The sequence below is a fragment of the Neophocaena asiaeorientalis genome, unplaced genomic scaffold (assembly GCF_003031525.2).
Source record: "Neophocaena asiaeorientalis asiaeorientalis breed wild unplaced genomic scaffold, Neophocaena_asiaeorientalis_V1.1 scaffold5, whole genome shotgun sequence".
Lineage (NCBI taxonomy): Eukaryota > Metazoa > Chordata > Mammalia > Artiodactyla > Phocoenidae > Neophocaena > Neophocaena asiaeorientalis.
This window is the reverse complement of record NW_020174698.1, coordinates 10,083,054-10,104,888: the sequence shown is the minus strand read 5'-3', so window position 1 is coordinate 10,104,888 and position 21,835 is coordinate 10,083,054. Positions and strand designations below refer to the sequence as shown.

The 21,835-nt window shown below is 38.6% G+C and overlaps 2 protein-coding genes across 2 annotated transcripts in view; both read left to right on the top strand.

Moving 5' to 3' along the window:
- The first annotated feature begins 312 nt into the window (after positions 1-312).
- Positions 313-16,529, top strand: HINT3 (histidine triad nucleotide binding protein 3). The gene is made up of 5 exons (XM_024759127.1): positions 313-820; positions 8,012-8,129; positions 11,501-11,570; positions 13,471-13,597; positions 15,697-16,529. Exons 1-5 carry the CDS (start codon positions 620-622, stop codon positions 15,727-15,729), a joined length of 549 nt encoding a protein of 182 aa, XP_024614895.1. The 5' UTR covers positions 313-619; the 3' UTR covers positions 15,730-16,529.
- Positions 16,530-19,788: 3,259 nt separating this feature from the next.
- TRMT11 (tRNA methyltransferase 11) overlaps positions 19,789-21,835 on the top strand; it is a 60,208-nt gene continuing 58,161 nt past the window's right edge. Inside the window, exon 1 of the mRNA XM_024759141.1 lies at positions 19,789-19,866. Within this exon, the coding sequence (XP_024614909.1) occupies positions 19,795-19,866 (72 nt within the window). The 5' untranslated portion in view covers positions 19,789-19,794. The remainder of the gene's footprint in view (positions 19,867-21,835) is intronic.

The window sequence follows — 21,835 nt, the reverse complement described above, 5'->3', positions numbered from 1 at the left end:
TTGAGCTTAGCACCTAAAATTATCATGGCTGAAAATGCGTACACAAAGGATCAACTATGATCTTGTTGAAAACAAAGTTCTAGAAATTTTGTTCATTCTCTTAAAACCTACGAATTCGTAAGCTTAAAATATTAAACTTTAAAAACTTTTTTTAAAGACATCGTTATACACTCTTGGGGCACCTTACATTACAGGATTCAGGGAAACGACACTCAGTACAGTCAACAGGTTCCATTCCGCCCCGAGGACACGGCGCTCCCGTGACGTCACCGCGACGTGGGGCGCGAGCCTGCGTTTTGGCGGAAGTCCTGCGTAGTTACCAACGAGACGCAGAGGGAGGGGCAACTGCTGCGGCCGACCGCTCTTCCGTGTAGCGTCCTCGCACGTCCCCTAGTGGCAGCCGGCGTGCAAGCGAGCCTCTGGCTTTGAGGCTCCGCAGCTAGTCAGTCGCCTTGGGTCTGGCGTGGCCCGGGATCAGCGAGCGTGCCCGACTCCCTGTCCGCCCCAGCGCCAGGCGAAGGGCGACGCCTCGAGGTAAAATCTAGGAGGTGCGGGAGGCTAACTCTGCGTAGGCCCTGTTGAGAATCCTGAGGCTCTCGGCGGCGCGGGAGCGGAGGCGATGGCGGAGGAGCAGGAATGTGATTTCAAGAAGTCATGTGCCGACTCTGAGGCAGCGGCGGCTGCAGAACCTCTGGGATCCCCTTCGGAGACCGCCGCCGTCGCCGCAGAGTCGCCGGAGCTCGAGAACTACAGTAGCAAGTGCGTGTTCTGCCGGATCGCGGCGCAGCAGGATCCCAGCACTGAACTCCTGTACTGTGAGGTTGGCGGTGACGCGCGACCGGGGACCCGATCGCTCCTGGGGGCTCCGCGAGGGGACCTCGCCGATGTGGAGCGGGTGGGGAGGGTCCTGATAAATGGGGCTGGGGGAGGCTGGGTGTCCTAGTGTTAATAACAGACTTACTTCTCTAGGCGCAGGGAGTGTCACCAGCCACCTCTTTGCTATTCTAAGGGGAGAAAATGTAGTGGTAAAGTCTCTCTGCAGCTGCCGAGGTACTTTGTGGACAATAGCATGTATGGCCTCTGATTTTATTAAAGGGACCCCCCTCCCCCCGCCTTTCTAGACACTGCTTTTACATTCCGCACTCTTAATACTGGTACTGAAGAGAAACCAGTAGAAAATAGATAATGGTAATTGTGGAAACCTGTTTGTTAGATTGACTGAAAATAGGCTGGCAGGAGTGGGTCCGAGGTCAAACTATTACTTAATAGATTCTGATTTCCACTAAAGGGTCCAGTTCCTTAAAAGTGTTATCAGTTAGGATATGTGGACATTTTCAGAGCATTAAGACTTTGTCCAGATATTTTAAAACAGATGATCTGGTAGGCACTTTCTTCCACCAGCTCGACTTGCCTTTAAAGAAACATACTTTTTTTTTTTTTTTTTTGCTGTACGCGGGCCTCTCACTGTTGTGGCCTCTTCCGTTTCGGAGCACAGGCTCCGGACGCGCAGGCCCAGCGGCCATGGCCTACGGGCCCAGCCGCTCCACGGCACGCGGGATCCTCCCGGACCAGAGCACGAGCCCGTGTCCCCTACATCGGCAGGCAGACCCCCAACCACTGCGCCACCAGGGAAGCCCAAGAAACATCTTTTGAAAGAATCAGCTCCAAAGATTCTGGGCTTCTTTGTGGTTTTTTGTTGTTTTTGTAGTAATCATTCATTCATTTGTTAAAAGTAAATTGACTTCCTTCTAGGCACTGTTGGAGATTCACTGGTGAGCAAGGTAAAGGATAGTCCCTGTCTGGATTTTATAATCTAAAGGGACAGAAGAGGCAGCTGATAACAGTGCCCTGTTGTATGATGAGATGGTTTTACCTCCTGCAGTATTTTGCAGGGCTTGTGGGAGGAGCACCTGGCCCAGATTTGAAGGGATAGGGAAGGCTTTCCAGATGGAAGTGAGACACGAAAAAGTAAGTAGGCATTGGTCAGGTGAGGAGGAGAGAAGATGCCCCTGGTAAAGAGCACCTTCAGAGGTCTGGTTTCTGCCACAGGAGAACAGAAATTCAGTCTAACTGGAGCATGGAGTTTGAGGGGATGAGTGGTGAAAGATGAAGCTGGAGAGGTAGACAAGGGGCCAAGTTATTAAGGCTACTGTAATTCATGTTAAGGAGTTTTGGCTTTATTTGAAGAGTGAAGGGAAGCTCTACAGTGTTTAATGCTACTGTTCATGCTGGGTTGGAAGAAAGGGGTTGAGAAGTTACATGAAAGGGTTTGTGATCTTTGAAAGATTATCTGACACCATTGTGGAGAATGAGTTAGAGAGGACCAGCCTGGAGGCATGGAGATCAGTTATGAGGCTGTTGAAGTAATCCAGCCTGATGATGGCCTGAAATAAGATGTAGTAGTGGGAGTGAAGAAAAGCCAATCAATTTAAGGATATTTAAGAGTCTGACACTGCAGAGATGCGCATCTCTAGCTCAGATTATAGAAACTGTCAGCTTACAGCTGGAGATTGAAAAGAGGGAAATTAATGAGATCACCTAGGAAGTATATGTAGAGTAAGAAGTGAAGGGGCCCCTACAAGAGAGAGGCAGAGGAAGAGGACCTGAAAAGAGGAGAGAGAAACAGAGGGAAAAGTAGGAAAGCTAAGAGAAGGGAGTATGTTAGGAAGATAGGAATTGGCAGCAATATCAGCCTTCCCTAATCCTCGAATCTGGGTTAGGTGACTCTCCAATATGCCTGCAGAGAGGGCAACTTAGATCAGAACTGGTTTTGTCCCCAGAGTGATGGTCATTGACCTTGAGGAGAGCAACTGCAGTGCAGTGGTGAAGCAGAAGGCAGATTGTAGTTGGTAAGAACCTGAAGGATAAAAAATTGAAGACAGCAAATACAGACGACTTTTGAAGGAAGTTTGGCAGTCTTGGGGAGAAGGGAAAAGGTAAGGTAACTACAGGAGGAGATGGAGTTAAGAGAAAGCTTTTTAAAACAGTGAAGACTTTGGTGCGTTTAAATCCTGATGGGAAGGTGCCAATGGAGAGAGGTTTAAAATGGCCCACAGTGGTAGAGCTTTGTCGTTGAGAAAGAGGAAACTCAGTCACTCATCCATTACTCAGTATTTGAATGAGTGCCTTCTGTGTGTCAGGCACTGTTGGAGGCATTAGGATATAGCAGTAAATAAAATGTGCAACAATCCCTGTCCTCATGGAGCTTACTCACAGGAAATAATAAGCAACATAATAAGTAAAATATTATATAGAGAATGGATATTGTTACATAGTTCAAAATATTGATACATAGTTCATTAGATGGGAATGAAAAAAGAGAAAAGGGATGCAAATTTTAAATTTTTAGTCAGGAAAAGCTGCACTAAGAAGGTGGCATTTGAATGAAGCCCTGAAGGAGGTGAAGGAGGAAAGTATATGGTTTATTCTTTATATATAAAGTACAGCTATGCCATATAGGAATGAGAGATACACAATATATTTGTGATATTAACATATCATGGGAGGGCAATTAGGAAAAAGTCTAAAAATGTTCCTTAGGAGGGTGATAATGAGAAAAGTTTAAGAAACGCTGTTATAATCAAACAATGGCCATAATTCCAACTTTAAGAAGGTCATCCATTTCTTTTTTTTAAATAAATTTATTTATTTATTTTTGGCTGAGTTGGGTCTTTGTTGCTGCGCTTGGGCTTTTCTGTAGTTGCGGCGAGCAGGGGCTATTCTTCGTTGTGGTGCACGGGCTTCTCATTGCCGTGGCTTCTCTTGTTGTGGGGCATGGGCTCTAGGCGCACAGGCTTCAGTAGTTGTGGCTCGCGGGCTCTAGAGTGCAGGCTCAGTAGTTGGGGCACACGGGCTTAGTTGTTCCACAGCATGTGGGATCTTCCCGGGCCAGGGCTCGAACCCGTGTCCCCTGCATTGGCAGGCGGATTCTTAACCACTGCGCCACCAGGGAAGCCTGAAGTCATCCATTTCTGAGGAAAAGTATATGAAAACCCTAATGACACACCATTTTTTTAAGGGGTAGATAAGGGAGTATCGGTAGTTTTATCTTTCTGTTTAAGCAACTGTCATTTACTGAACAGATTTTGCAGGCTTACTATTGATATGTGTTACTCACTTGGAGGTCAAAGATGAACATGGCATGTCCTACACTTGAGAAGCTTGCCTATGATCTGAATTGACATGAAAAATTCTCTTTTAGTGGGTATCACTAGGTATAGGTAGTCAAAATTCTGTATTTTAAAGTCACTTGAAATTATCTTTTCTTTGTGTAATTATGCTACCAACATGACAAATAGTTAGGTTCACTCATTTCTGTTTGTTTTCCATTGTTAAGGACTACTCTTTTTTTTTGAGTCCAAAAATATATGGTAAATATTCACATGCTTTTAAAATCAAAATTGTAAAGCAAAGTACATTTGAAGTCTAGTATCCATTCTCTTGTTATCTCTACCCTGTTCCTCTTTCCCCGTAACAAACCTTTAAAAAATATTTTTGGTTTATCTTTCCTTTGTGAGTAGATATGTATGCGTGTGTTTATATTTATACTCTGCCTTCTTACACAAAAGATAGCTTAACCTTGTTCCATGCTTTTTCTTTTTTACCTTAGGAATTTATTCCAGAAATGATTTCATAAGTGTATAAAGATCTTCTTCATTCCTTTTTATAACTACACAATACTCCACTGTATGGATTTGCTGTAATTTATTCAGCCAGTCTTAGTTGAATTTTATGGACAGTTGGGTTATTTTCAGTCTTTTGCTATCATAAATCATGCTGCAAAGAATAGCCTTGTACAAATATTATTTCATATTTTTTGCCTCTTTATCTGTGGAATGGGAGGACAGTCTTTCTTTTATTTATTTTTTTTTAATGAGTGATCTTTGGATAGCTTTCCTGTACAGGTTTGTAGTGGCTTTTTTTTTTTTTAAGAAGATGTTGGGGGTAGGAGTTTATTAATTAATTACTTTATTTTTGCTGTGTTGGGTCTTCGTTGCTGTGCGAGGGGTTTCTCTAGTTGTGGCAAGCGGGGGCCACTCTTCATCGCGGTGCGTGGGCCTCTCACTGTCGCAGCCTCTCTTGTTGCGGAGCACAGGCTCCAGACGCGCAGGCTCAGTAGTTGTGGCTCAGAGGCCCAGTTGCTCCGCGGCATGTGGGATCTTCCCAGACCAGGGCTCGAACCCGTGTCCCCTGCATTAGCAGGCAGATTCTCAACCACTGTGCCACCAGGGAAGCCCCAGTCTTTCTTTTAAATGAAGAGTCTAAATACTGGCTAGATCAGTAGTAGCAATGAGAGACACCAGAGAGCCAGTTTCAGTATTTTAGAAAGCTTAATGGAAATCTAATTCAATCATTGATTGCATAAGCTAAATAAAACGTCATCGCTTTGCTTTTGACAGGAATTTTTTTTTTTTTTTTTTTTTTTTGACAGGAATTTTATCTGCTGGTGATGATGACAGTTATGTCAATTGGTAGGTTTCTTTAATTAACGAGAATTGGGAAAATAAAATATTCACACATGACATTTAGTAAACAGAACCTTTCAAAATAGGGTTTTGGGAGATGAAGACAGAACTGGGCATTTGGTTCATTCTTATGGCTGAGTCATGTATGACAGCAGATTTTTAAGAGCTTCTTTAATGTTTTTCTCCTGTTATCCTTTAGACTAGCATTTCGTAGTTCCATGAATCTAAAGAAGTGTTACTCCTGCTTTGAGGTAGAATTCAGCTATATTATCTCAAAATAATTCTAATCGGGATGTATTCTGTACCAGAAAGAATTACCTCTGGATTTTTAAAAGTTAATGCCATAATTGAGGGGGAAATAAAGACATATAAAATTGTTGTGTTATGAATCAGTCTGGGAAGTACAATTTTGTTGTACTAGATTTGACCCCCGATACTAGTTGTTTCTCAGCTGGAAGCATTAAGTAAATAATGGAAAACTTTAAACATTCAAAAACATTGCTGTCTTATCCCTTTTGATCTTATCCCTTTCTAAAACATTCCATGGATATGTATATTTAAAGTTACTACTAGACGGGAAAACCATAATAAAAATGGAAATAATTGTCATGCTTGTTATTTTAGGGTTAGGGTTAGCTCTTGGGGTTCCCCAAGTCAACCAACCTTCTGGGACTATACACACACGTGTGTGTGTGTATATATAACACACATATACATATATATACACATGTATACATATTTACATAAATTTACACACACACACACACACACACACACACACACACACACACACACACACACCACCTGGTCTGAGTCTCTGTCCCTGAATTGCAGGAAACCCATCACTTTCCCCAGTATATCAGAAGATTTCCTCTTGGCGCTGGGGGGAGTATGCTGCATACATTATCCCTAGTCACCTCTCATGATTTTCTGTTTCTACTAAATTTTCTCTTATCCTCAAACCTTTGTCTTGCATCAGCCGAAGAGAGTAACAGATTCTTTTCCTTTCGTTTTCCTGATACATTAATGCAAAGCAACAGCTGCTATAGATTTTTCCTCAAAGTTTGGGGGCAATAGGATTCTCATATTCTTTAAACACAGCATAAATCCGTTTCTGTAGGCAGGCACCTCAATTCATTTCTTGTTTGTGTACTTTCCTCATAGCTCATGCTACATTCAGTTGATCACTGTTTACTTCAAGGTCTTAAAAGTTACAATTTCTCCCCCTCTCTATTCTCATCTTATAGGCAGATTACACTCAATATCTGGAAAAATAATCGAGATTTTTGTGTGGCTGTGCCTCCACATTTTGGCAGCTCTTGGTTGAAAGTATGTAAATGAGGACAGCAACAAAATCAATATTTTAATAGAGTGATATTGTGGACATTTTATAGAAGCCTTGAGATAGGAGAGGGACACATAATACTGTATTTTTGCTGCCCTCCATTTCAGTCATGACTCTGCTGGGGGCTAAAGTAGACAAAAAGTCCCATTCACTGAATTGTGGTCTCACTGCAGGCCAATTTGTCAGTCACCTGAAGCTTAGATGAGCAGTATGGATACTGATAAGGAAGTTCGTGTTACAGTATGTACAATTGCCTTTCATCGTTATTCTCACTAAAACCAAGATTATTGGCATGGATATGAGGCCCTTGTTCCAACTGAATTTTAGTTCTTGGAATGGAGAACTAATGAGCAACAGTGCATTCTGGGAAACTATGCTTATTGATACTGATTTTATTTAATTTTGACTAATTTTTTAATATAAGATATTGAATAATGTTATTTAGGGAATATAGATTTTTCTTTTGAAAAAATGTTGAAACTCAAATGTTAATAGGTTGAAAGACTCCCTTTTTTGTTTCCTTTTCTTTTTTCCTTACATTAATGTGTGGAGTATAGAAACCAGAAAACTGATACCATACATGTAATGGACTGGACACATAACTTAGTACAGTATACTAGAGTTTGTTTCAGCATTTCAGAGTCTTTTTAATGCTATAAAGTGGCAAGTAAACATAAAGAAAAAGTATTTATAATTATTGTAAAAATGTTTAAAAATGTAACCCCTGGATATATAGATGCTAGATGATGTTATAAATGAAGAAAATGGCACTTTGGAAAAAAAGTAAATGTAAAAAAGAATTTATCAATCTTGCTATGATTCTGTGGTAGAACCTTTACAAGTACATATTAGGAGTAGAAAAACCTTAGGGTAGAGATGGAGAAATGTATAATGAAATTAAAAAAAAACTCTGGGATTATGGTAATGAAGTTTTAATGAACTTCATTCATAATTGTTTTCTGGAAATTGATTTTATATAAGTCTTTTTCTTCTCTGGAATAAATGAGCATCTCATGAAGGAAGCTAAAGCTTGTCTTTATGGACATAATGCATAATCACAAAACTGCCCAATGGAGATTAGTTGTAACATAAGCACCATTTCCCTATCAGACTGAGATTTATGTATGATGTTTAAGACATGCCAGAATAGCATTAGGAAATTCTTTTTAAAAATTCACTAACAAATGATATTTTCCTTTAGAATGAAGACCTAGTTTGCTTCAAAGATATCAAGCCAGCAGCACCTCATCATTATCTTGTGGTGCCAAAGATGCATATTGGAAACTGCAGATATCTAAAGAAAGATCAGATAGAACTGGGTAAGTTGATGGCAGTATTCTTCATGGTTATATCATCGTGAACTGGCATCAGTGACGGTAGTGACAATTGAAAAGAAACAGTTTAGCCAGGTATTGTGATAAAGGAGCATTATGGCTTTTTGAAACTTGCATTATGAAAAATTTCAAATATGTACAAAAATAAAGAAAATAGTATAATCTCCATGTATTTATCACCCAACTTCAACATTTATTAACTCATGGCCAATTTCTTTACATATATTAACCTTCTCCCACAGTGGATTTTAAGCAAATCTCAGACGCCATGTTATTTAATTTTTTAAATCTCTAAAAGATAATGCCTCTTTATGCTTTTTAAATGATGGCTTTCTTGATTCTGAAAGTGAAAGATAATATGAAAACTTATAAACAAATAGAATGGATAAAGAAGATGTGGTACGTATATACAATGGACTATTACTCAGCCATAAAACGGAACAGAATTGTGCCATTTGCAGAGACGTGGATGGACCTAGAGACTGTCATACAGAGTGAAGTAAGTCAGAAAGAGAAAAACAAATATCATATAATATCACTTATATGTGGAATCTAGAAAAATGATACAGATGAACTTATTTGCAAAACAAAAATAGAGATGCACACATAGAGAACAAACGTATGGATACCAAGGGGGCAATGGGGAGGTGGAATGAGTTGGGAGATTAGGATTGACATATATACACTACTATGTATAAAATTGATAACTAATGAGAACCTACTGTATATCACAGGGAACTCTACTCAGTGCTCTGTGGTAACCTAAATGGGAAGGAAGTCCAAAAAAGAGGGAATATATGTATACATATAGCTGATTCACTTTGCTGTACAGCAGAAACTAACATAACATTGTAAAGCAACTATACTCCAATAAAAATTAATTTTAAAAAAGTTATAAACAAATAAGTTATAGTATGCCATATGAGTACATATTACCTGAGAGTGAGACCATATTGGTACCTGCCTTGTAGTTTCCTGCCTTGTAGTTTCCTGTATAGATGAAGTAGGACCAAAGTTTAATTATGAGATTTTAGTGATGAACTTTTAGCCTCTGAAAAAGGATTCTGAATTCTTGTCTCTTACAGGATTATCCTGTATTTTCCTATACATGATTTCTGTGACTTGTCAGCTACGGTTTACTAAGACATTGCTAAGTTTACTTCAAACCTGCTTCAATAGTCATTGTCATCAGGGTCTGGGATGTTTGGTCAATACTTTAAGGTAGCTGGCAAGATAGATAAGTTGGGCCAGATTTTTGAAGGTGACTAAGAAATCTCTTTGATGAAAACCTCGATATATGGTTTATTAGTGTTTAGACTACTGAATTACCAGTTTTTAAACTGTTTTTTCGAGATATTGTGAAATTCCTTAGTCATCTTCAGTTCTATCAATATGTTTCATGCTCCTTCCAACAGACAGAGGCCAATATACGTGCAGTATTTAGTACTAGGCAACAGCCACCAGCCTTAAGTATTTCCTTTTATACTGTTTTTCTTAAGGAGGGAGAAATGTGTTTATGCTTGCTTTTCTTTTTCTAGTATTTCTTTTCTTGTTAAAAGTTTTTATAACAGTTGCAAATCAAATGTTACTAATTTTGAAGCAGCATGGTGGGTGTTTGGGATTTCATTATATGTACTGTTTTTACTGATTTTGTGTATATTTGAATATTTCCATAATAAAACTTTAAAAGTCCTTGAAATTAATATTTTTATACAATCTATAAAGTTGGAAAAATAATAAGCATATGGAAGAGCTTAATAATACTATCAAGCACTGTGACTATAATTGACATTAATAGAACTTCACCTAACTATAGAATATACATTTTGTTATGAGCACATGTTCACCAAGATAGTCCATATTCTGGACAATAAAATAAGTCTCAATACATTTCAGATGATCAAAATCTTATAAAATACATTGTCTGATGACAATGGAATTAAAATAAATAATAAAATCTAGAATAGCACTACATATTTTTAAGTTAAAACACTTTTAAGTAACTTCTAAATAAATAGGTAAAAAAGACAATATTTTGAACTGATTGGTAATAAAAATACAGCATAACAAAATTTGTAGAATGTAGCTGAAGAAGTGCCTAGAGGGAAATTTATAGCCTTAGGTGCTTATATTAGAAAAGGAGGTACAAAACCAATGGCCTAAGTTTCCAGTTTAGGATGCTAGAAAGAGGCAAGCAAATCAGATCAAAATAAAGTATAAAGAAGGAAATAGTAGAGTAGGTATCAATGAAATAGGAAAGAGATAATACGTTTTGCTTCATGTATTTTGGATCTGATTTTAAGTGAATATGTAATTATGATTGTCATGTCTTCTCAATGATCCATTTTTATCATTGTAAAATGTTCCTTTTTATGTCTGGAAATTTTTTTTGCGGTATGCGGGCTTCTCACTGTTGTGGCCTCTCCCATTGCGGAGCACAGGCTCCGGACGCCATGGCTCACGGGCCCAGACGCTCCGCGGCATGTGGGATCTTCCCAGACCGGGGCACGAACCCGTGTCCCCTGCATCGGCAGGCGGACTCTCCACCACTGCACCACCAGGGAAGCCCTTGGGAGTATTTTTAAAAGAAAACAAGATACAGTCTGGCTCCAAGTAACATGAGCTTTTCTTTTGACCTTGTGGTACTGGCCTTGTCATGGAAGCCTTCCCACCCAAGCCTGACTTAGAGAGGTAAACTGTTAGCAATGATTTTATAAGCCTCATTATAACAACTGCCCTCTGCAGATTCTCTCACTTCTCTTTTCAAATGCTTGATTACACCATTCAGAAACAAAAGAGATCTAAAGTTTGGCATTGTGCTTTGAAGATCCTGGGTTACCAAAATTTTTTTAATGGGGAAGTGTATTCCCACCTGAAGGCCATGAAACATTGAGACAATAAAGATGCTAAGGCAAATAAGAGTTTGGAAGCCAAAACAAACATTTAGCTAGTCATGGCTGGGCCAACATAAAGGGATGTCATATTCCTAATTTGAGTTCAAAGACAAATTCAAAGTTTTCTTGTCCTCTTAACTCAAACAGTTTTTGTTTAATTACTTGGTTTCCTTATGATTAGAATTAGATCTCAGTAGGATCAGATGTCCTAAACAGTCACTTGATAATATCCCTCAACAGCTGTTCAAAGTCAGCTTATGTGTGACAGTTTGTGATGGGTTGAACCTTCATTTCAGTTGTTGATAAGCAAATTTCTTCGTAACTTAGAGCTACTGGATGAGTCTTTAAATGTGTATCCATTTGATACGACTTTTTACTAGGACCCTAAAAGTTCGGGTTAATAACTAGGTAGTGAACTTAATGTCTCCTATAGTGTAATGTAGTTTCTTTACTGTTTTGTAGTTGAGAACATGGTAACTGTTGGAAAAACCATTCTTGAAAGGAATAATTTCACTGACTTCAAAAATACGAGGTATGTATACTTCCAGATAGAAACCAATATATGCAGTTGGTTTTTCTGAAATGTTATTTCCTCAGGAAAACGAAAGTAGAGATGGCAGAATTCATGGTTTAAATGCAGTTTTCCTGAAAGTGAACATATTGTTCATTGGTAAATTTAATAAACAAAACTTTTTTTCACATCTCAACATCGTCTAATAATCACCACATTTAGTTTTGGACAGACAAGTATATTGAAGCAGTGGGTAGGTAAAATTAGTTGCTTAGTCCTCTTTGTTCAATATGTGCATTCCTATAAAATTGTGAGTAAATTGAATTTCCTTAGAAAAAATTTATTTTATATGATTTAAAAATACATTATTACCCTTCTAGCATGAAAGTAACTTGAATTTGTTGAACTGCACTCTGACATTCACCAAAGTTTGAGTAAAAGCATACAATATTCAATTTGGTAACTGTTTTAATTAATCTATTTATTTTTTCTTCTTAAAAGATTTCGATTTTGCCTTGTATGATCAAAGTAGTACCAAGGCAGGTATAGTGATTACTTTGACACCTCTGAACTGGAATTCAGAGGCCTGAATTCTAATGCTATCAGTGTTACTTGCTTCTACTGTAGTTGTACTGGCTATGTTACTTTAGACAAGTCATTTAAACTCTCCAAGATAATACCTGCAGTGCCTACTTGTAGGCTAAAATGAGATTGAACGTGTGAAAATCCTGTGAAAACTATTATGAACTATATCCAAGGGTGATAATGACAAGGAACAGATGGTATTTGAGACCCTTTGGTCAAAATCAACACGTTCCCTTCCCAGTCATAGAAGTGCTCATTAGAAGAATGAACACTGGACTGGTTGTCAAGAGCCCTGAGTTTCAATTCTAGCTCTACCACTGCCTAACTTTGTGACCTTGAGAAGTCTCTTCAACTTTCTAGATCTTGGTTTCCCCATCTTTAAAATCTTTAAAATGAAAAGGTTGAGTGAACCCTTGAGTTACTTCTAGCTTTTAGATTACTTGATTCCATTATATGACTCCTGTTTCATAGAGGGAAAACCTAGTCTCCTTTTCTGGGTGGTGGTAGAGGCTTTTCAATATGTTACGGATCTGATTCCACAGTCTGTCCTGTACTGCTGCATTATAGCACCTCTCCTTGCCTTCTTCCCATGTTCCCAGTCATTTTTAGTCTTTTTTAAAAATTGACACTTACTTCTAGTTTGAACAGGCAAATATTTCTAGGCTTGAATTATTGTTACAGGTGTGCCTTGCTCCACTTACAAAGTAGACTTCCAAAACTGTGTGTAAATGGATTTTTAAGAGGTTAAATCATATTAAAAAATTTTTTTACCAAAGGAATTCTCTTGTAACTATTTTATAAAGCAAATAGTTATGAATAGTTATCATCTAACTTATTTTTAGTATTCAAGAAACTTAAGTGATAATAAAGTTTTTTTAGTGAGGGTAAGGAAATGACCACTTTATTAAAGGAGAAAGTGCGCCATCTACTGGCTATGTCTTGGAAAAAGAAATCCTACTTCTACTTCAGCGCTCAGTAATTTTAAGATTCACTGCAGAGACATCTTTTAGAATTAAAGCTTAATATGATAAGAACTGAAGTAATGAGACATAATGCCAGCTCAGAATTCATAAGGGTTATACAGAGGCATAATATTCTGTGAAAGCCTTTCTCAATGAAGAGTTTATCTTATTGTGAACTTCAACATGAAGATGAACTGTGTGAATACTCTCAAGTTCATAAAGAAAAACAGTGAAAGAGATGTTTGAGTGGTAATCTGTCTACCTTAGGTAACCTGTTTTGGATATATTTAATATTTATGTGTTTTAACCTGAAAATATAGTTGTAAACTGTTGTAGAACTAATATGTCAATTATCTCTTACCTTGCTGTTTCAGAATGGGTTTCCATGTGCCACCATTCTGTTCCATTTCCCATTTGCACCTTCATGTTCTGGCACCAGCCGATCAGCTTAGCTTCTTATCAAAATTGGTTTATAGAGTGAATTCCTATTGGTTTATCACAGTAAGTGTTATTGTTATGCTAGCAGCATACAAAAATATTTAAAATATTTGTCCTTTTTGTTGTAGTTTTTCTTTTCTTGGCAACAGTGGGCACTTATAGACTTGATCATCTGTTTTAACATTCTATTTGCACATATCTAAAATAATATTTTTAATTTGGGGTACTTTTCCAGGTCATCAAATCTGTAGGAAGAGATACTATGGCAAAGTCTCTCAGTTGTAAGCAGAGGATATGATATAGAAGTTCATGGCATTAATAGTTCAGAATTCTGAATTGTGGCTCTATTAGTTACTTGAGTGACCATGTGCAAGTTACTTAAACTTTTTAAGACCCAAGTTTTTTTATCTACTACTGACGTATAGGTAATAGTGCCTACATCTAGGGTTGATAAGAGGATTGATGAAATAATTAACATGTAAAGCACTTAAAACTGTACATTACAGATAGTGAGGGCTCAGTAAATGTTATCTGCTGCCTCTGTCATCATCAACCTCATTGCAGAAATTGATGCAAGTAGTAGCATCAGCTACTAGATCTGAAGTTGAAGCTTTGAGCCTAAAAAGATTGCAGAATTTTGCTTTACTAGGGCAAAAGTAGAATAGAATTCAACTGATTATTGGCTTGTAACCTGACAGTCAAGCTTTAGTTATTAAATGACTTTGTCCTTCCAGGGCCACTTGACTAGTAATTTATGTTTCTTATTTTATGTGTCCATGATGATAAGGTGACCTATAGTTGCTATATCTGAAAAACCATCAAATTGCAAATTAAGTAATTACCATTAGTTAATGCAGATTATTATTATAGTCATAGTACAAAAGAAATGAAAAAGCAGTTGATTTCTAGAAACTTCATATTTCAAACTTATTATCTCTCTCCTCAACTTGTTGTCCATATATTTAAGGTATGTGGTGTATATATTTGAAATTAAAAAGTGGGACATTTTGTAGGAAGCTGGTGTGGTCTCTTAAAAAAATCAGTATGATAAAAAACAGATATTTTTTTCTTATTTGTATTTCTAAGTTTCTACACTATCTATGCTTTTATAGTAAAAAATAATTAGAAATACATTTTTATACTTTTTAAACTGTATTTCCTTACATGATTTTTTAGTTGGGAAAAAAATGAATGAACAAAGTTATGAGATCTATTAATTGTTCGTCCTGGGAATCTGAACTCTTCTTAAATCTAGGTATTTAAGTGTATATTATGAGACTGAAAAAGTCAAGATAAAGATATTAACGTTTATTCTGAAATCTTACATAATTTTTCAGATATATGATGATTGAGAAAAGTATCTGAAATGATGTAACTAGAAGGCTTTAGTTTACTTTTTATTCTTTTTGTTTTCCTTATTTTTTTAGAGCAGTTTTAGGTTCACAGCAAAATTGAATGGAAAGTACACAGAGTTCCCGTATACCCTCTGTCCCCCCCATACTCGCAGTCTTCCCCACTGTCAACATCCTACACCACAGTGATACATTCGTTATAATCCATGAAACTACATTGACATGTTATTATCACTCAAAGTCCATAGTTTACATTAGGGTTCATTCTTGGTGTTGTACATTCTGTGGGTTTGGATGAATGTATAATGACATATATCCACAATTGTAGAATCATGCAGAATAGTTTAACTGCCCTGAAAATCCTCTGTGCTCTGACTATTCATTTCTCCCTCCCCCTTAATCCCTGGTAACCACTGATCTTTTTAATGTCTCCAGTTTTGCCTTTTCCAGAATATCATGTAGTTAGAATCATATTGTATGTAGCCTTTTCAGATTGGCTTCTTTCACTTAGTTAAATGCATTTCAGGTTCTTCCATGTCTTTAGTATTATATTTATTTTCCTTATTGAAACTATCTAACAAAAAGGCAATGTGGATAAAAATCTGCCTATTTATATATAGTATAGAATAAACACCTTTACTGTAGTTTGAAAACTGTTATGTTGAGAGTTTTTTGTAAGATATTTTTAGGAACAGAATATGTAGTATCCAGTTCTTCTGCTGTGGCTTATTATAATAGGGGCGCCAGTAGAATTATTTCATGTAGGCTATGATAACTAGAATAAAAAAATATGTTATTTTTCCATTACAGGCTGATTATTTGATTGACAAACTAAGAACATGAAAATGTCAACAGTGGAAGATTTTCCTAATTTTAGCTCAACATAAACTAATATTCTTTGAAGTCTAATTACAATTGGGTTTTATGTGAAGCTATTACTGGGTAGTTTTAAATTGTTTCTTAATGTTTGTTTCCTGAAATCTGTGATATAGTTATATGAATATTTTGTCATTGACTTTGTTTTAGTGGTTCCTTGTCTAAGGTATAAGATACTATAGATAAAATCCCATTAAAACAAATTCTGTTAATCAAGAAGGGCTCTGTATTTTTCTAAAGTTCAAACATTTTAATTTCTCAATAGTCAATTATAATAGTGATTTATTTATGAAGAATAAACTGGTATAAAAAGTACTTTGTTGGAGCCTTTATTATATGAAGGAGAAAGAGAAATTATTTCTTGATTGTTCTATAATTTTACACACAAAATTTCAAAATAAACAGTACTGTACTACACAGTGATCTCTGATCTTATTGATGGAAAGAACTGTATATGTGTCACTTTTTACTCAGGTTTCAGATGCTGGCTTTCACTTCTTGAATCCTAGCATCTTTGTAATAAATTGATCCTGGAGCTATGTAATATATATAAAATAATTTCACTGTAACAGTGGGTTTGCTATAACAATCAATTTGGCTATCCAAGAGAATTCATTGTAATGGAATTTTACCTGTAAGAACGTAAATTGGGAAGAAACATAAGTGGTTACATTAATCTGTTAAAACTGGCAGAAACTGTTGCTCTATGGCTTATTTATTATACCAAAGGAAAATTAGAATTAAAAAGTGGTTAGACCTGTCTTTTACCATGAAGTCCTGATTTGAAAGTAGAGATAGATTGGATGAGAAAATTAATTTTAATAGCAACATTAATATATTGATAAATCATTTCATGAGACATATTTCTTTAGGAATTGTCTTTTGGTGCTAATCTACACTAACAATAGTGAATGTGAATGAAAAATAAGTACTGAAAGCTAATCTAACATTGTGCCAGTGTATAACGGTACCATATACATGAATATAAATGAACATAAGGATTAAAGTATTGATCTTAGGAACAGGCTGAGAAAAGTAGTGTTTTTTTTTTTTAACCTTCTTTTTTGGGGGATGATATTAAACATAGTTTTAAGTAATGAAATACTTAGTTACAACCTCTGGAATCAATATTGTTTAGTTCATTTGTTCATTAATTCATTCAAAATACATTTAGTGGGCTTCCCTGGTGGCACAGTGGTTAAGAATCCACCTGCCAATGCAGGGGACACAGGTTCGAGCCCTGGTCCAGGAAGATCCCACATGCCGTGGAGTAACGAAGCCCGTGCCCCACAACTACTGAGCCTGAGTTCTAGAGCCCAGGAGCCATAACTACTGAACCCGCGTGCCACAACTACTGAAGCCCCTGCGCCTAGAGTCTGTGCTACGCAATAAGAGAAGCCACCGCAATGAGAAGCCCGCACACCACAACGAAGAGTAACCCCCGCTCTCTGCAACTAGAGAAAGCCTGCACGCAACAACGGAGACCCAATGCAGCCAAAAATAAAAAAAATAAATTCGGTGAGCATTTAACAAGTACCAGACATTGCCAGGATCAGGAAATATAGAAGTGAGAAAGGACAGTCTGCCTTTAATTGCTAATACGAAGATCAGACAAAACCAGTGAGTACAATTTGGTATGTTAAGTACAAAAATGTCCATAGAAGAGGCTGTGGAGAGGGAAACAATTTTGAGAGCAGGTGGCAGTAGAACTGAGTATTTGAGACTCAATGTTAGGCAGGTAGATAGTGGAAGTTTAGGCTGAGAGACCAACATGTACTTTCCTTGGGTTCTGCTTCCATTATTATTTACTTAACAACTGAACATCCAAATTCCATTTTGTTCACTGAAGGTGGAGAGAGGAATTTGGAAGTAGGGGTTACGGGCTCTCAAAATTAGATTTACAAGTTTTTCAGCACTGCTTTGCTAAGTAGCTGGCTGAGCATCCACACAGATTAGCAGTTACATGTTTCTATAAATCAGTTCAACTGTGATCAGCTTCAGAAAAGGAATTTTCAACATGTGCAACATGTTGTACTAGTGAACTTACAGTGATATAATTGACAGTGTTATGATAACTATGTAAGGTATTTAAGGAATTCTCAAATGCCTTGTGGACCTCTTAAAAAATGTGATTAGCCATTTGATTTAATTTATATGAGATTATACCCTCTCATAGTAAGTTTTTCTCCTTTGTTGGAAAACCCTTGGAACCTTACATTTTCAGTGGCTCTTCTCTTGTAAAGATCAATAATCAAATTATGACAATTAAAATTCACTCAGCCTTTTCAGTAGTTCAATTATTTGGTAACTCTCTAGTCATCTATAACATTAGCTCAGTACAAAGCTAATTCATAACCTGTCTTAAAAATGTTTAAAATAGGGCTTCCCTGGTGGCGCTAGTGGTTTGGAGTCAGCCTGCCGATGCAGGGGACTCGGGTTCGAGCCCCGGACCGGGAAGATCGCACATGCCGCGGAGCGGTTGGGCCCGTGGGCCATGGCCGCTGGGCCTGCGCGTCGGGAACCATGTTTAAAATAGTATCAAAAGCATTATTTATGCATGTTGTGATACTTTTTTTTGCGGTACGCGGGCCTCTCACTGTTGTGGCCTCTCCCGTTGTGGAGCACAGGTTCCGGACTGAGGAGCTGAATCATATTTAAATCCACTGCAGTTGCTTATGTCTGAACAGGTGTCTCAGAGTCCCACCTTGTTCAGTTTTGTTTCCTGAGAGCAGCCAGTGTTTTTTCCTCTCTTCTCTTCTTCCTGAATTATCTTCATGAAGACTGAAGATGCTGAGGACCCTTCTGGAATCTTGTGAAATAGAACTCCCTCAGGAATGCTTCACAATAGTGAAGTTTCCATAGTTCTTATATGACTTGTTACAATAAAACTTTACTCTCCAAACTGTTCAAAAACCCCTTGTTTTTTACTCATTGCAAAAATCTAGTCTTCCTATGTATAAAGAGAGCTTTTCTCCCTCTCATTGGTTCACACATCCCTATGGTTCTAAACCATAGGGACACCTAAACCCTTGTCAAATGATAGATGTTTAGTCAGATGTATGGGCAACTTTGACATTACACGTGACTTCTGCCACTGGGACCTGTTAACTCGCTAATTTCTTTTCTTCACTGACTGTGTCCTACTAGTCTCAACATTGTAGTGACCTGTTCTAACCAGAACTCAAAATTCTCCTTTCCAATTCCTGGTCCTTCCCAGGAACACCTCTGGTCTTTTAATAAGCAGCAGCCTATACCAGAGGCTCCAATGCTTACACAATAGTAATCTCACAAGAGGGGCCAGGTCTCTACGAGATCTGCCTTGGTGAGCAGACAGAGCTTTGCATCTGTCTAGAAGGCAGACTTTGAACCTCTCTGCCCCTTCCAGTACAATTTTTTGAAAAAGCTGTAGATGCAAACTAGTATATATAGAATGGATAAACAGCAAGGTCCTACTTCATAGCACAGGGAACTATATTCAATATCCTGTAATAAACCATAATGGAAAAGAATATGAAAATGAATATATATGTGTATAACTGAATCACTTTGCTGTACATCAGAAACTAACACAACACTGTAAATCAACTATACTTCAATAAGTATAGCTAAGTCCAGCTAAGTCAGTCCCCAAAGCCTGGAGTGGTTAGAGAAGTCTGCAGGGAAAAGACAGAAATTTTAGTTCAGTTTCGAAGACCTGGAATTTGAAGAGTTGTAGGGGAAGTTAAAAGTACATTCCAGGTGGAGGATCATTGGGAACTACACAGTCTCATCGCAACCTGCTCTTGAACACAACACATTTTCTCACACCAGCTCCTGGTACACCGGGACCTCAAACAGAACGCACCCGGCAGCAGAAGAAACCTCTCCTGGAACTGCGGGGCTCAAATCCCGCAAGCCGGGAACCTCCGGAGAGAACCGACTCTCCCCACTTCCGCTTCTGGCTCCTCAGGCTCTGCCTTAGCGGAAGCGGTCGGTAGGGGAAGAAAAGAGTGAGACACCCTCGGTGGCGCAGGCGCGCCGCGGGCTGATGCGATGGCGCTGCCGGGACCCGTGAACAGGTATCTTCTGCTAATGGCACAGGAACACCTGGAGTTCCGCCTGCCGGTAAGCGCCGCAGTGACCTCCACCTCTTTCTTCTGGAGAGGACGGCGGGGTGGAGAGTGGTGTGCGAGCGGAGGCGACCCACGCAGTCCGAGCCCGCGGGCAGTGGGGGGTCTGTGCTTGTCGGGGAGATCACGCGTCCCCCCAGTCCCTCGGCCCCTGGGATTGGTCTGAGCTCTGCGGAGGGTGTGAGAGAGAAGTCCGAGACAGCCTTTCAGCCTTGCTAAGCATTTTCATTCATTCTTCAGCCTATGTGCCAGGTACCGGAGTCAGGCAGGTGAATACGACCGGTCCTCTCCCTCCTGGAGCTCTTCGTCTAGAGAATAGAGACAGCAGACAGAAGTACTCAGGGTAGCGTTTTAAGTGTCGAATATGCGGGTCAGGTTTCGTGGGGGTTGGCGTAGTGGTGGTGATGGTGGGTGGTAGGGTTAGATGGAAAAGTTGGGGAAATTGTTTTATTTATTCATTCAAGAAACATTTTCAGAGTACCTGTAATCGAATATTCTGGACGCTGGGGATATAATGATGACAAAGTTTCTGTCTTCAAGGAGTTTACTGTTTAGGCTAAGGGGTGAGCAGATGCATAAACGTAGCACTATGAAATAATGTTGGTAAGTGCAGTGATAGGTAGGGAAATAGCATATAGAAGGGAAATATGATCCACCTGAGGGGTGGGTGATGTTGGCCATTAAGATGGCTTCCAGGACGGCATGACACTTGAACTGTAACATAAAAGAAGAGTAGGAGTTAGCCAGGCCAAGGAGAGACATAAGCAGATTAGAATTACAAGCTATTCATTATTACCTGATTACCAAATATGTAGCGAAGAATGACAAGAAGAGAGCAGGAGAGGAGGGCAGGGTTCAGAAAATGCAAAGCGTTAAATACTCTGGATCTTAGAAGGGGACTTTATTGAAGAATTTTAAGGAAGTGACAGAATCAGATTTTTTTTTAAGGAAATCACTTTGGCTGCAGTACGGAGGATGGAGTTGAGAGGAATAAGGAGTTAGGAGTTGAGTCTGTTGGAATAGTCTTGTTAATAAATTAAGAAGGCCTGAACTAGGGCAGGGGGTAAGAGGATGGAATAGACTGGGGATATATTTAGGTGATGAAATCATCAGGGCTTGATGATTGATTGAAGGTGGGGGCAAGAGGGACCAATCAAGGATGATTCCTGGGATGGATATAAGGGTGTTTCCACTTAAAATAGAGCGCACAGGCGGCTGTATGATTTAAATTTTGGTTATGCTGCATTGGTTATGCTTGTGTAACATCCAATGGAGATGACCAGGAGGCAGTGAATATGAGTATGGACAGATGTTGATAGAGCTGCATGTACTGGTAATTCATATTTGGGAGTCTTCTGCATATGAACTCTAGGAGAGAAAATGAAATTATTCAGAGAAAGCATAGCTTCGAAAGAGTGGTGGGCCAAATGCAGGTACTTGGAAGCATTGATATTAAGGGGAATTGGGAAAAGGAGGTCATGAAGAAGATAGGCAAGTGTCAGAATAGGAAGTATGTGAGACCATAAAAATCAAGAGGGTAAAGTTTTAGGATTTTGCTAGAGTGGTTGTGTAGTTTTAGGCAAAGAAGCCAGATTGCTTGGTTTAGTGGTCACTGGAAAATGAGGAAGGGGAGATAGACTGCTCTTAACATAAGAAGGGAAAGTAAGGGATTGGTTAACAGTTTGAGGGGGCCCTAGAGTCAAGGGAGGATCCCTATCCCTCTTGGAGAAATTTGCGTGTTTGTAGGCTGAAGGGAAGGGGAAAATGGATATAAGGACACAGTGGGAGGTGTTGGCCTTTCAGTAGAAGGGGAGTGTGGGCGGAGGGGACTTAAGATGGGTGCGGGTAGTTGCCTGAGGGCCTGTTTTCTGGGTAATGAATGAGTCAAGGTTATTTCTTGAAAGATGGGGGACCAAGCGATTGAATGGAGAAACTGAGAAAAATAGTAAAATCTGAAATAATCA